Source organism: Physella acuta, unplaced genomic scaffold, assembly GCF_028476545.2.
Source record: "Physella acuta isolate Inbredline_101_S28 unplaced genomic scaffold, ASM2847654v3 ptg001974l, whole genome shotgun sequence".
NCBI lineage: Eukaryota > Metazoa > Mollusca > Gastropoda > Physidae > Physella > Physella acuta.
Genome location: NW_026733479.1, coordinates 50,569 through 65,590, shown reverse-complemented (window position 1 = coordinate 65,590; position 15,022 = coordinate 50,569). Strand labels below are relative to the sequence as shown.

Here is a 15,022-nt window from a genome sequence, read left to right as displayed (position 1 = left end):
ACAGTTTTTGGCTAGAACCCAAAAATGTTATTACTACCTAATGGAAAAACAGACAATTAACTATGAAAGCCTTCAATTTGTTAAATATTTAACAAAATACACCACAAAAATAAACTCAATTTAGACATAAACATGACAAGTGGGTTTACTGCTTAGGTGCAATTGTTGAGAACACTTGTCATGTTTCTACTTTGACTGCCAGGAAGTCAAACTTCATCAGTCTGTTTCTCTCCACCTAGCTCTGCCCCATCCACCAATTTCTCCCTACCTTTGCACCATCCACCAATTTCTCCCTACCTTTGCACCATCTACCTGTTTCTCCCTACCTTTGCACCATCTACCTGTTTCTCCCTACCTTTGCACCATCTACCTGTTTCTCCCCATCCACCAATTTCTCCCTACCTTTGCACCATCCACCTGTTTCTCCCCACCTACCTCTGCCCCATCCACCAATTTCTCCCTACCTTTGCACCATCTACCTGTTTCTCCCCACCTACCTTTGCACCATCTACCTGTTTCTCCCCACCTACCTCTGCCCCATCCACCAATTTCTCCCTACCTTTGCACCATCTACCTGTTTCTCCCCACCTACCTTTGCACCATCTACCTGTTTCTCCCCACCTACCTCTGCCCCATCCACCAATTTCTCCCTACCTTTGCACCATCTACCTGTTTCTCCCCACCTACCTTTGTACCATCTACCTGTTTCTCCTTACCTTTGTACCATCTACCTGTTTCTCCTTACCTTTGCACCATCCACCTGTTTCTCCCCATCTACCTCTGCCCCATCCACCAATTTCTCCCTACCTTTGCACCATCTACCTGTTTCTCCCCACCTACCTTTGCACCATCTACCTGTTTCTCCCCACCTACCTCTGCCCCATCTACCTTTTTTCGGTGCGCGGACCTTTGACCACAGGTGCTTTGACCATAGGGGGTTTGATCATAGGGGGTTTGACCATAGGGGGTTTGACCACATGTGTTTTCTCAGCAGAGGGTCTTTGATCACAGGTGGTCTATCAACTGGTGTTTGATCACAAGCGCTGTGTCTGGCTTTAATCATAGGTGTGATACAATTAACATGATTTTATACATGTTTCCTGAGAGTACGTTAATAGAAATTAACATGTATTTAAAAAAAAGCCAAGAACTATATTTTAGTCTCCACATAAAGGCTGGTGCTAGACCTCATAGATTTATTTTAAATATAAATGAAACACAAATAATGCGACATATAACAAGTTTCACAAATAAATAATGTAGAAGTACTTGAAAATACATAGCATATATAAAGGATAAAAAATGATATAAAACTTACCAACAATATAGTCAAAGATGTAATACATAAAATGGTTAACTAAATGACAGATGTGCTATAGCACGCAAATATGTCAGTACATATGTTTGACCATATTATTACATCATGTCGAAATTTAAAATATAATTTAGCAACTTTTAAAATAAATCCTAACCATATATGAACAGCATTGGACAAACCACCTGAGATCAAAGACCCTATGTGGACATAACACCTATGATCTCGAAAGCCGGACACAGTGCTTGTGATCAAACACCAGTTGATAGACCACCTGTGATCAAAGACCCTCTGCTGAGAAAACACCTGTGGTCAAACCCCCTATGGTCAAACCCCCTATGATCAAACCCCCTATGGTCAAAGCACCGCTATGGTCAAAGGCCCGCTATGGTCAAAGGCCCGCTGTGGTCAAACCCCCTATGGTCAAAGCCCCTATGGTCAAAGCTCCGCTGTGGTCAAACCCCTGTGGTCAAACCCCCTATGGTCAAACCCCCTATGGTCAAAGGTCCTAGGACCCTTTTTTCTCCCAATCTACCTGTTTCTCCCCAACTACCTTTGCCATATCTACCTGTTTAGCCCCACCTACCTCTTTCTCCCCATCTACCTCTTGCCTGTCTACCTGTTTCCCAGCTTACCTCTACCCCACCTACCTTTGTAGTGGTCTTGTAAGAGCTCTGATAGTTCTGGCTGGGCTGGAACTGACCCTGCTGCATCATGTGGGTCTCACTGGACATGGTGGACACTGACGACAGGGAGGTCAAGGAGTCAGTGCGACCTGAGATGGACAGGGGGTATGTCACGTGCTCATCTGCTGGGTAGGGGGCCCTGAGGTTAAAAAATAAGCATGTTGAGCTATTTTTAGTTGTGTAAAGTTTGACATTTCAAAAGTTTGCACACTATAATGGAACATTTTTAAAAGAACATGAATGTGTGATTCTCTAAATAATGTACAAAGATCTAGCCAAAAAACAATGTATATAAAAAAAATTTACTTGTTTTTTTGGGGTGTAATGTTCAACACATTTATATATAGGGGTTGGTTACATATATATTTAACATTAAGTGTAAGGGTGTAAGAGGTGTAAGGTTGGACATACCCATGTGTAGAGGTGTAAGGTAGGACATACCCATGTGTAGTGGTGTAAGGTTGGACATACCCATGTGTAGGGGTGTGGTGGTGTAAGGTTGGACATACCCATGTGTGGTGGTGTAAGGTTGTACATACCCATGTGTAGGAGTGTAAGGTTGAACACACCTACGTGTATGGGTGTAAGGTTGGACATACCCATGTGTAGGGGTGTAAGGTTGGACATACCCATGTGTAGGGGTGTAAGGTTGGACACACCCATGTATAGGGGTGTAAGGTTGGACACACCCATGTATAGGGGTGTAAGGTTGGACATACCCATGTGAAGGGGTGTAAGGTTGGACATATCCATGTGTAGGGGTGTAAGACATACCCATGTGTAGGGGTGAGGTGGAACATACCCATGTGTAGGGGTGTAAGGTCTGACATACCCATGTGTGGTGGTGTAAGGTTGAACTGTTGGTGGTATAAAGTTGGACATACCCATGTGTAGGGTGTAAGGTTAAACTGTTGGTGGTATAAGGTTGAACATACCCATGTGTAGGGGTGTAAGGTGATGCCATATCATCACTATCGGAAGACATATATCTGTTGCCCTTGACCCCGTCTATATTTGAGATGGTTGTGTTGACAGACGAGTCAATCTGGCTGAGTATCCTGTGGGTGGCCGACCTCTCGTAGTTGATCATGTGCATCAGGCGGCCTGCCTCGGTGGAGTGGATGATGTCAGGTGGAGCAGAGTTGGGGTCAGCCGCAATCCCTTCCTGCTCATCCAGCATCAACTGAAGAGAGAAATTCATCACATGAGTTGTAGAAGAGAGAAATTCATCACATGAGTTGTAGAAGAGAGAAATTCATCACATGAGTTGTAGAAGAGAGAAATTCATCACATGAGTTGTAGAAGAGAGAAATTCATCACACGAGTTGTAGAAGAGAGAAATTCATCACATGAGTTATAGAAGAGAGAAATTCATCACAAGGGTTGTAGAAGAGAGAAATTCATCACATGAGTTGTAGAAGAGAGAAATTCATCATGAGTTGTAGAAGAGAGAAATTCATCACACGAGTTGTAGAAGAGAGAAATTCATCATGAGTTGTAGAAGAGAGAAATTCATCACATGAGTTGTAGAAGAGAGAAATTCATCACATGAGTTGTAGAAGAGAGAAATTCATCACAAGGGTTGTAGAAGAGAGAAATTCATCACACATGTTGTAGAAGAGAGAAATTCATCACATGAGTTGTAGAAGAGAGAAATTCATCACATGAGTTGTGGAAGAGAGAAATTCATCACACGAGTTGTGGAAGAGAGAAATTCATCACATGAGTTGTAGAAGAGAAAAATTCATCACATGAGTTATAGAAGAGAGAAATTCATCACAAGGGTTGTAGAAGAGAGAAATTCATCACATGAGTTGTAGAAGAGAGAAATTCATCATGAGTTGTAGAAGAGAGAAATTCATCACACGAGTTGTAGAAGAGAGAAATTCATCATGAGTTGTAGAAGAGAGAAATTCATTACACGAGTTGTAGAAGAGAGAAATTCATCACACGAGTAGAAGAGAGAAATTCATCACATGAGTTGTAGAAGAGAGAAATTCATCACATGAGTTGTAGAAGAGAGAAATTCATCACACAAGTTGTAGAAGAGAGAAATTCATCACACAAGTTGTAGGAGAGAGAAATTCATCACATGAGTTGTAGAAGAGAGAAATTCATCACATGAGTTGTAGAAGAGAGAAATTAATCACACGAGTAGAAGAGAGAAATTCATCGGATGGGTTGTAGAAGAGAGAAATTCATCACATGAGTTGTAGAAGAGAGAAATTCATCACACGAGTAGAAGAGAGAAATTCATCACGTGAGTTGTAGAAGAGAGAAATTCATCACATGAGTTGTAGAAGAGAGAAATTCATCACATGGGTTGTAGAAGAGAGAAATTCATCACACAAGTTGTAGAAGAAAGATATTAACCACAAGAAGAAAATGATGAAGCTTAAATTCTACATGAGCTATACACAAAAATTCAGTAAAATACCACAAAGAAAAATACACTGCGTTTAAGGATCTATTTTTGAAATGAGTATATTAGTCTTGACAGCACCATGTCATTAATATTAAGGTTAGATTTAATATATGGAGAGGGGGGGGGTGTTTGTAGTCAGTGTCATTGGGTCCTTACAGAGATACAAGACAAAGAAGAATAAAAATAGTAACAAATCTATAGAATCAATACCAGTTTACTACCACGAGCTTTAAAAGGTACAGAAAGTTAGTGTTGGAACCCTGCAATTTTAGTAGTTTGAAGAAAATGTATGACCCTGTTTTGTGTGACGTAATAGTTAGACATTACAAATAAAAAATAAGATTCAAGTAGAACTTTAATACAGCAGTAAAATAGGCTGTCAGCAGAGAAGACTACTATAATGAATTATTTTATCCCCTCACTTCCATAGACTTCCTTAACTTGCGCTTAGTCCGCTGGATACGCTTGAGGTTCCTTAGGGTGAAGCCACTCTCCAGGTCCTTGCAGAAGTTCAGGAAGTCCAGATCTATGTGGTAGCCGTAGGGACAGCACTGGCACTTGCCGTCCACGTAGTTCACCTGTAGGGGTGTCTGCGGCTCTGTGGTCAGGTGCTGGTCACTGTGGAGCTGCTGAGGTGTCAAGGGATCTAGGGGAATAAGGGACAATAAGAAATACACTTAAACTTTCATATTAAATCATGATTTATCTGAAGAAACAGTGACTACAGAAACTTCAAAATTGTGTCAATTGCATTTATTTTAATGAAATGTATACAATAGAATTTCTAGAGTATTTGTATTACCAATATCCTAGAAGTGACTCATTCGAAAATAGGTCTGTTAGGTTTTTATTAGAACTGAAATCTCTTTATTTCAGGGTAATGGTTATGGTAGGACACGGGGTGTAGTGGTCTAGCGGTAGAGAGCTGAACTGCTAGCCGGTAAATCTCGAGTTCAAATCCGGGTTCATGTCAGTAGACCGTCGTTAGGGAAAGTAAAGGCGGCTGGACACAGTGCTAACCACACTATCTCTTCATATGCCGAGGTCACAGAAACAAGTGAACTCTACTTCACTTGCCCTATACCGTCAGGTTTGAAAGGGAACTTTACTTTTCATGGTAGGACTTGGATTAGGGTTTGGTTTAGCTTTCATATAAGTGCATTTAGTGAACACCAGTAACCTGACACGCCTCTTTTTAAGACGATACTATTATTGTCGTATTATCGGACATTGGTATAACACACTCCCTCAATTATTGATGTTAGCTTTGCAACTATCGTAACACTGATATACCGGCTCAGGAGTTGGACTCCAATTAGCCAGGCAGGCCTCGACGTAGTGAACTCCAACTAACTGGCAAATTGTGGATTGAACCGGTCTCACTTTGAAACTACCATGTTAAACAACGACAAGAACGAATGAAGATAGAAACTTTGATTTAACATGGTTTGACATAACCAGCATGTCTTTTGATCAACTGTCTCGACAAATCCCAAGTTTGACAACAATTGTACCTTACGATAACATGGACGGAGTAGTCGAACGGTAAAGCCTACGACTGAAGCGCACGACCGAAAGCACTCGACCGAAAGCGTACGACCGAAAAGTCGAGTTTGGATTCCGGGATTGTGAGTCTGTAAGCACATCTTTGAGTTCACCCAGTTTAAGTTCAAAGCATAGCACTGGTCAAATTATCTCTTTACATGCAGAGGTCACAAAATCGAGTGAATTCTACTTCACCTACCATACTAACCGCCGGTTCCGGTAAATTTTTACATATAATTAACATAAACAGACTTGTACATTACGCATTGCTACAGCAGAAGGGGTTCGGTTACCTCTATACATCGTTACCGCTAAACATCGGTTACCGCAAAACATCGGTTGCCGCTAAACATCGGTTACCGCTAAACATCGGTTACCGCAAAACATCGGTTACCGCAAAACATCGGTTACCGCAAAACATCGGTTACCGCAAAACATCGGTTACCGCAAAACATCGGTTACCGCATAATATCGGTTGCCGCAAAACATCGGTTACCGCAAAACATCGGTTACCGCAAAACGTCGGTTACCGCATAATATCGGTTACCGCAAAACATCGGTTAACGCAAAATATCGGTTACCGGGAAACATAGGTTACCGCGAAACACCGAACTCATCTCAATGCGTAAGACATTGTACGATAAGAGGCCAGTAACCCGTGACCCCAGCCACGAGGTGTAAAGATGTAATTCACTTAACGATTGCCCGTGGTATCAAACCCGACCCCGTGCTGATGCAGATCTATCATAGATCCGGGCGACTAGAGTGAGGGAATGGTGAGTGCAACTTCAAACAGCGATGTTTGTGTGTGTGTGTGTGTGTGTCTGTCAGTGCATATGTGAACACTTCAACAAGTAACTATGGAAACGTTTAAACCAGTAAATATTATATTAAAAGATGTACCCGTGCATATGTGAGCAATACTACAAGTAAATATCATAACTATTAAACTAGTAAATATTATGCTAACAGCTCTACGACTGCATATATTAGTTAACATTTTAACTGTTAAAATAGTTATAAAAATTAACAATTCTACAAGCTAATATTGTGTTAACATCTCTACAAAAATATCACGCTTATCACTCTTCGGGTAAATATAACTGTTAAACCAGTAAATATTATGCTAATAGCTGTATCCGTGCATATGTCAACACTTCTACGAGTAAACACTTTAACTGAGAAATAGTAATAAAAATTAACAGTTCTGCAAGCTGATATTGTGTTAACATCTCTACGAAAATATCACGCTTACAAAACTCTACGGGTAAATATCATGTTAACAACAGTAACATTACTTGAGTTAAATACCATGTATATAAAACTTAACCGATAATTTTTATCCTTTTATATGAACGCTTTGCATAAAAACACATTCCTACAAGCAATATACCATTTTGAACATTCGTTAATAAATAGTATAAACAAATGTATCAAAAAGTATGTCTACAAAATGATTGATTTAGCTTTTAATTCTCTATAAAATAAGCTATATTACTTTTACTCATGTAGAATGAATGTAAATATTATTATTCCTACATAACTACACTTGTAACCTATTTCAAAAACTTAAAATAGTATTTCCGAAAATCAAACAACACCATCGCCGTATTTTCTTGAAATACAATCCTTAAACAATAGCATCAAACTAAAGTACCGTAGCATCAAACGAAAAATGTCCACCGCTACTAAACTTATATCCCAACTTTTGAAACAACAACAACCAAAAAAACAGGGGGTAGTAACCCGGCTTATCCCAAATCTCGAAACACGGGCAGCAGGTAAAGACAGGGGGAGCGTGAATACCTGCCTCTTTAGTTGCCCGTACACTCACACCGACACTAAAAGACGAGATTGGTCTGCAGGATCATGACGCACCTCTATGCGATATCTCATAGTTACCATGGCAACGGGAAGTTTTAAAAAAAATTTTTTTGACTCACCGCTGGCTAGGTAAAAAAAAAAAATTTCGACCTCTCCCCCACATCCCTCTTTTATCGTCGGCTCGTCTTTCTTTCAAAATTTCGTTTTTATTATCAAAAGTTTAATCCACGGTTATCATCAGCTGTGATCTGCGGTTGTAAATCTACCCACATTTGTGGCTACTTACACGATCTAAAGAAAATCTACCCACATTTTTAGCTACTTACACGGTCAAAAGTAAATCTACCCACATTTTAGCTACTTACACGATCAAAAGTAAATCTACCCACATTTGTAGCTACTTACACGGTCAAAAGTAAATCTACCCACATTTTAGCTACTTATAGGGTCAAAAGTAAATCTACCCACATTTTTAGCTGCTTTCACGATCAAAAGTAAATCTACCCACATTTTAGCTACCTCCCGATCATAAGAAAATCTAACCAAGATAAGTTGCTAATATGACTAATGTAAATCTACCTATATTCTGCTGCTTCCACGACTAAAAAAATCTACTAAAAATTAAAACACCCTCGCAACCAATCTAATTATACCCAAGATTTAAGCTACTCGTCCAAAAAAAATTTAAACTACGATACCAATTTTAGCTAATCATTTTACAAAGTAAATCTCAACCCACACTTTTTGTAACTCACTTGTGGAACGCCGAAAAAAATTCAAAAGATAAGGTTAATATATTTATCGATGTATAGAACTATCAATCCAACCGAAAATTTAAGATACAATTTTAGATACACGACAGACATTTAGTTGTAAGCTAATTAAAGACCATATCATTTCTACTGCTAAAACATCTATTAAGTTAAACATTTCCCCTTTTAAAAATAATGTTTTAGGATAAGTACATTAAACCGAGAGTATGTTGGGGACTGAAAGTTATTATTTAAGTAACTCTGTATGACAATGCACCTCAAATAAACCTAACCGCTATAAATCATCGGTGAGAAAAATTACAGCCGTTTTGGTCAGCTCTAAAAATAATTGCTGCTGTTATTATTTTCGTTTCCAAATCTGTTTTGTTATCAAATTTATTTCCTAAACAATTTCAACAGCGCATTTTTCCCATCGCAGTAAACCAATCTAAATATAGCAAAAAAATCCATACACAAAAACATACGATTTTTGATAACATTTTAAACAGAACAAATCCAAGGCCCGCCACCCGTGAACCTATATCGCGGGTTATTTCCCTGTAATCTCCAATCCTATATCTCCCCTCCGCCCATCTTGGAGCTGTAAATCCACTTTAAACACGGCGCTCAAGTTTTATAAAATCACGCTAAAAATGATAAGACATTTGATGAAAACAGTACAAACCAGCCTAGACAAATACTTGAGGCTGTATCACCCCAACTCTTACACAATTCTAATTACATTAGAGCCGATTACTTCTTACAAATTTCTAATTACATTAGAGCCGATAAATATCTTATTTTCTCATTAACTTAGAGTCGCTTACTCCCTTCCACATTACTAATTACCTTACCGCCTATTACTCTATATATTTCTAATTACATTAGAGCCTATTACTCTTACACATTTCTAATTAACTTACAGCAGATTTCCTTACATGTTTTTAATTTACTTTTAACTATTCTCTTTTTACAAACACCATTTTTATGTCTCAGTAGACCCACTTTAATCTTTGATATTCTCTTATATTCTTTCTCTTGTAGTTTATGATATATACATTTAAAATTTCAAAACTATCTACGTGACATATGTTAGTTAAAATACACGAACATTTGTTTTTGTTCAAAAGGCGGGAATTAACATAGTACACTCACAAGACAACTAAAAAGTACAGAAAAAGCTGGGGATGGGGAATGACAATTAATGTGTTATTTAAAATGCTTAAGTTCATTCATTTATTAATGATAAGCCCAGTTCAAACAAACTAAATCTTTTCGGTTAAATCAATAAACCAAGACAATATGTAGAATCAGATAATAACAACACCGTTTTAAAGAGATCCGTAATGTCCAATAGACGGAACGCGGCTTCGTTTATTTAATGAGGTATCGTCTCCACCTTGATAAGAGCACAAGGTAAATACGTCTTAACCCTCATTAACTGTCCCCCTTATCGAGTCACCTGCTCATAAACTAGTACAGGTAACGCTGATCGCTTAAAAAAAAAAAAAAAAAAAAAAAGATAAACCTTCGCCGTGTTTAATTTATGCATGAGTCATAGGTTGGATAAGAAATAGCCCCGAACCCAAACAGTCGGGTGAATCTATTTGAAACGTAATCTCCGCCTACAAACAACAAATATAAATACGTGATAGGACTCCCCCGCACATTCGTGGCGTAACTTATTTTATAACATAACTTCCTGTTATAAATCCTTTTCTCCAGTAATATGCAGACGTTTCATTTTTTTTGCTGTCTGCCTCTACCCCAATTATTACTCTAATGCTAACTTTAACAGAAACACTTGTATAAAAAATACGTACTCTACAAAGTACTCTTCTTCTTCTTCTTAGTTCTTAATATTTTAGTTCGAAGGGATCCCCTGCAACACAATTAAGTATACGTGTCAACTGGTTATGCGCCATTGAGGCCACTGACTCCGATTTCAGCCTGCATTTCAGATGCATTTCTTTTTGGATTTGCTTCCATAGCCTTTGTCCAACCAAGAACAAACTACAAGGCAGCAGTTGTTTAATTTTGGAGTTGTCTCTACTAGAAGAGTATCTGAACCTCATCTGCCCACAAAGTACGATATTAGGGTTCTATTATCGGCGGCCTTTTGAGCCAGGCATGTACTGACAAGGTCCTTGTGTCGAAGATCATACTAGAATACCTGATTAGTCGTGGGTTCATATGCCGTGACGCGGGCCGATTTGCCGTGTCGCAGGCCGATTTGTCGTGTCAATTACCTGACAAGAAACATTAACTACCTCGCAATGTTTTCCCCGGGTAAACCTCATAGCAATCAATCACATAAGTGTAACAGCTAGATTAATCTATAATCAATTCATCGGTAACGTACTAGCAGTCTGCGCGATTTTTTTTTGTTAGGTTTTGTTTCGAAAATTTCCGCTGTGCATTTTTGTACGCCTACAATACAAATATGAAACTATTCCCCCCAAAAAAATATGATGGTTCTAAATAACGCAGGGGCTTGTTCCACAAACACACAAAAATAGCTTAAAGTAAACAGGACTGTTTACTCGCATACAAAGACAAGCATTCATTATCATAGCACCACATTTTTCCCCCTCCACTTTTGACGTTGGACTGAGAAAGGGCGATAACTCCGCATGGAATCAGCTAGTGTCAACACACTGACAACAAAAGCCGTGTGTGTACGTCTGTCTGTGGATCGCGTAAGTAAGTTACCTCAAACATGTTGTGTAAGCAGTCACGTGATGCGTGTAATTTGGTAGTTTACAGGAAGGATTTATAGGGAGGTGCACAGGTAATATGAAATAATATAACGCGGACCCCGCGGAAAACAAGACGGTTCTTTTCACAACAACACAGGAAATGGAAAACTGCATCGTGTCGAGATTTTTAAGGGTGAGGTGAAGGCCGGTTAGGTGAAGGCCGGTTAGGTATCGAACAGTTAGATAAATGTCGGTTAGCTAAAGCGTACATGTAGATTAGGTAAAAGCCGGTTCAGGTACAGGGCGGCTAGCTAAAGGCCGGCTAGGTACCGGCCGGTTAGCTAAAGGCAAATTAGCTATACCGGTAAGTTATAGGCCGATTATGTACAGGTCGGTATGTACAGGCCGGTTAGCTAAAGACCGGTTGGGTACCGGCCGGTTAGCGAAAGGCCGGTAAGTTATAGGCCGGTGATGTACAGGCCGGTTAGCTTAAAGCCGGTAAGTTATAGGCCGGTAAGTTATAGGCCGGTTATGTACAGGACGGTTATGTACAGGACGGTTAGATAAAGGCCGGTGAGATACAGGCCGATTAGCTAACGACTAGTTATGTACAGGCCGATTAGGTGTAGTTTGGGTCAGGGCTCAATAATTAATCCTAGTCAGGGCTCAATAATTAATCCTAGTCAGGGCTCAATAATTAATCCTAGTCAGGGCTCAATAATTAATCCTACATTAGACTCAAACCCCTAAGACATCAGCCAGTGTCACCACCCGACCTACTACCGTAAAACAAAACCCACTCACAGCATTAAAACCACCATTCTAACACCCTATCTCCATATTCTGGCCATTTACACACACGCCCCCACCCCCACCCTTATATTAATCGGCACGTGAAAGAAGCAACCAGCAATTTAATAACGCGGTCTCCATTTTTAATACGGCGGCTTTAGAATTTTAATACCTCGTTAAAAAGACTAATTAAATTTTAAATCGTTTGAGAAATGGTTGTCAGCACCTAGACAAGACGCCGCACAAACAACCTACAAACGGGCCTGTAATTTACACACATATTGGTGACTATCACTTAAACAAATCTACGAACATTTTTGTGACGCAGGCATTCAACGTTTTAAAACATAATTCGTATAGCAGCTGCAACGTACAACTCCCGCATATAATCTTACAGCTCCCACATACAAGTAAGTTATCTTACAGCTCCCACATACAAGTGAGTTTATCTTACAGGTGTCACATATCACTCATTTTATTTTTTTTTTAATTTTCAGAGTTAAACATTTCTAAAATGAATGAGTGAAACAAAACCATATCACCATTAATCAAATAACCAAAATTAAGTCATTAACACACCAAGCTACTTAAATGACACACATCTTATAATTTATCTCATTTCTTCATAATAATCTGAGGTTGTGTTTTAGTATCTCAACATAAAAAAAACTCATTTCGACACTTGATGTTCCACCTGAAAGAACCGATTCTTTGTACTAAGTCCCCTTAACGAATGGCTATTTACTATAAGGGGAGACAACACAACTTGTTCTAAACAAAAACTACTGCGTAACGTTCTTATTTTTCTCTCCGCACTAGCAGTAATAAAAATAAATCAATAGCTTGACAGAACACGCAAGTAATGTTAAAGCATTAAAAAAAAATTAAAATTATCTAAGCTGTTAATATATATTTAACTTACAATGAGATGCATTTAACCTTAAACTTTGATCGAGAAAAATTTAATATTGAACATTAAGGAAATTTCTGGAATGATTCGGTTAATATAATATGGAGTTTTTTGAAGTTGAACTTATTAGATTGTCATAAGTGTCCAAATTTTCATCTTTGGTTTTATTTCCTAGAAATGAAAAAAAAAAAAAAAAGAACTTATTAGCTAGTACAAGTTTGAAAGCCTATAGCACTTGCAGGAAAGCACACCTGTCTGCTTGTACACGCAACACAAGCAGGAAACAGGTAAAGATATAAACCTTTTAGGTTCGAACCCGTATTCTGTTTACAGAACAACAAAAACTATCACTGGACCACACTATACCAGTAAATTGCTTTGCGTTTGTAAACTTTAGATAAGGAAGAAGTAATGAAGGTCCTATAATGTAAGTAATGAGGGGGTATGGTCAAGTGGTAGATCACGCGCTTGCTAATTTGTATGTCCAGAGTTCGATATCACATACAGCGAAAATATCGTATGTGTTATGATGTTCGACCCACTTCAACGAAGACAAGCACATCTTACATCAGACAAGGACGTCTTACATCAGACAAGAACGTCTCACATCAGAAAAGGACGTCTCACATCAGACAAGGACGTCTTACAAAAGGACGTCTTACATCAGACAAGGACGTCTTACAAAAGGACGTCTTACATCAGACAATCACGTCTTACGCCAGATATTGACGTCTTACACCAGACAAGGACACCTTACACCAGACAAGCACGCCTTACACCAGACAAGCACGCCTTACACCAGAGAAGGACGCCTTAGACCAGAGAAGGACGTCTTACACCAGAGAAGGACGTCTTACACCAGTGAAGGACGTCTTGCACCAGTGAAGGACGTCTTACACCAGAGAAGGACGTCTTACACCAGACAAGGACGTCTTACACCAGACAAGGACGTCTTACACTAGAGAAGGACGTCTTACACCAGACAAGCACGCCTTACATCAGAGAAGGACGTCTTACACCAGAGAAGGACGTCTTACACCAGTGAAGGACGTCTTGCACCAGTGAAGGACGTCTTACACCAGAGAAGGACGTCTTACACCAGAGGACGTCTTACACCAGACAAGGACGTCTTACACCAGAGAAGGACGTCTTACACCAGAGAAGGACGTCTTACACCAGACAAGCACGCCTTACACCAGTGAAGGACGTCTTGCACCAGTGAAGGACGTCTTACACCAGTGAAGGACGTCTTACACCAGACAAGCACGCCTTACACCAGACAAGGACGTCTTGCACCAGTGAAGGACGCCTTACGCCAGACAAGCACGCCTTACACCAGAGAAGGACGTCTTGCACCAGACATTAACGTCGCACACCCTGTTAATGACGCTTTACGCCAAACACCGTTGGCGTCCGAAATACACCTCCCCACTCCCCCGCAGTGACTGTCAAAACAATTCTTCAACTGGATTCGAACCCACGAGTTCCCGCATCACGTCCACGAGTCAAGCGATCACTCACCTCGTCTTCGGACCTCGGCTGTGCCTGTTACGAAGGTGACTTTGGTGGACGCCATGTTGGATCAATGCAGACAGGTGAAAGGTGGGCGGTTCTACAGGTGGTGGTCACGAAAGTTGAACGACTCGGTCAGCTGCCTGTGGTCAGTATGGTGGTCACAAGACGGACACTGGGATGCAGCATGGCTCGACTACCTGCACATACAATATAGAAAACATATATTATACACAATCATCAAGTATTTTATCAACAAATAGAGTAATACGAAAATAAATAAAAAACAATCACTTAATAGAGATAGTTCTAAATGATTCAAAATCCAACGGTCCTATACTGAAGTACTTCGTAGAATCAAAAAAATAGGCCAATAGGCTTAATATAACTTAAACCCGTATGCAGAAAAATAGATGCAAATACAACTAATAAAGAGGAAGTTCAAATCCAATAATTTAAATATAACTACAATGTCACGGGGTGGGGGGTGGGGGGATAAGGAGGATCAGCAGCATATATATAAAAAAACTAGGGGAACGTGAGAAGAAATGTTTAAAAAAAA

General features: G+C 39.6%; 1 protein-coding gene across 6 annotated transcripts in view; it reads right to left on the bottom strand.

The window, feature by feature from the left end:
* The window catches only part of LOC131931458 (uncharacterized), a 70,633-nt gene that overhangs the window by 23,394 nt on the left and 32,217 nt on the right, over window positions 1-15,022 (bottom strand). For all 6 annotated transcript variants that reach the window (XM_059288256.1, XM_059288254.1, XM_059288258.1 and 3 more), the window contains 4 exons: window positions 14,470-14,660; window positions 4,849-5,072; window positions 2,937-3,184; window positions 1,966-2,140 (listed from right to left, as the gene is read on the bottom strand). In XM_059288256.1, coding sequence (XP_059144239.1) covers window positions 1,966-2,140; window positions 2,937-3,184; window positions 4,849-5,072; window positions 14,470-14,524 — 702 coding nt within the window. In that variant the 5' untranslated portion in view covers window positions 14,525-14,660. The remainder of the gene's footprint in view (window positions 1-1,965; window positions 2,141-2,936; window positions 3,185-4,848; window positions 5,073-14,469; window positions 14,661-15,022) is intronic.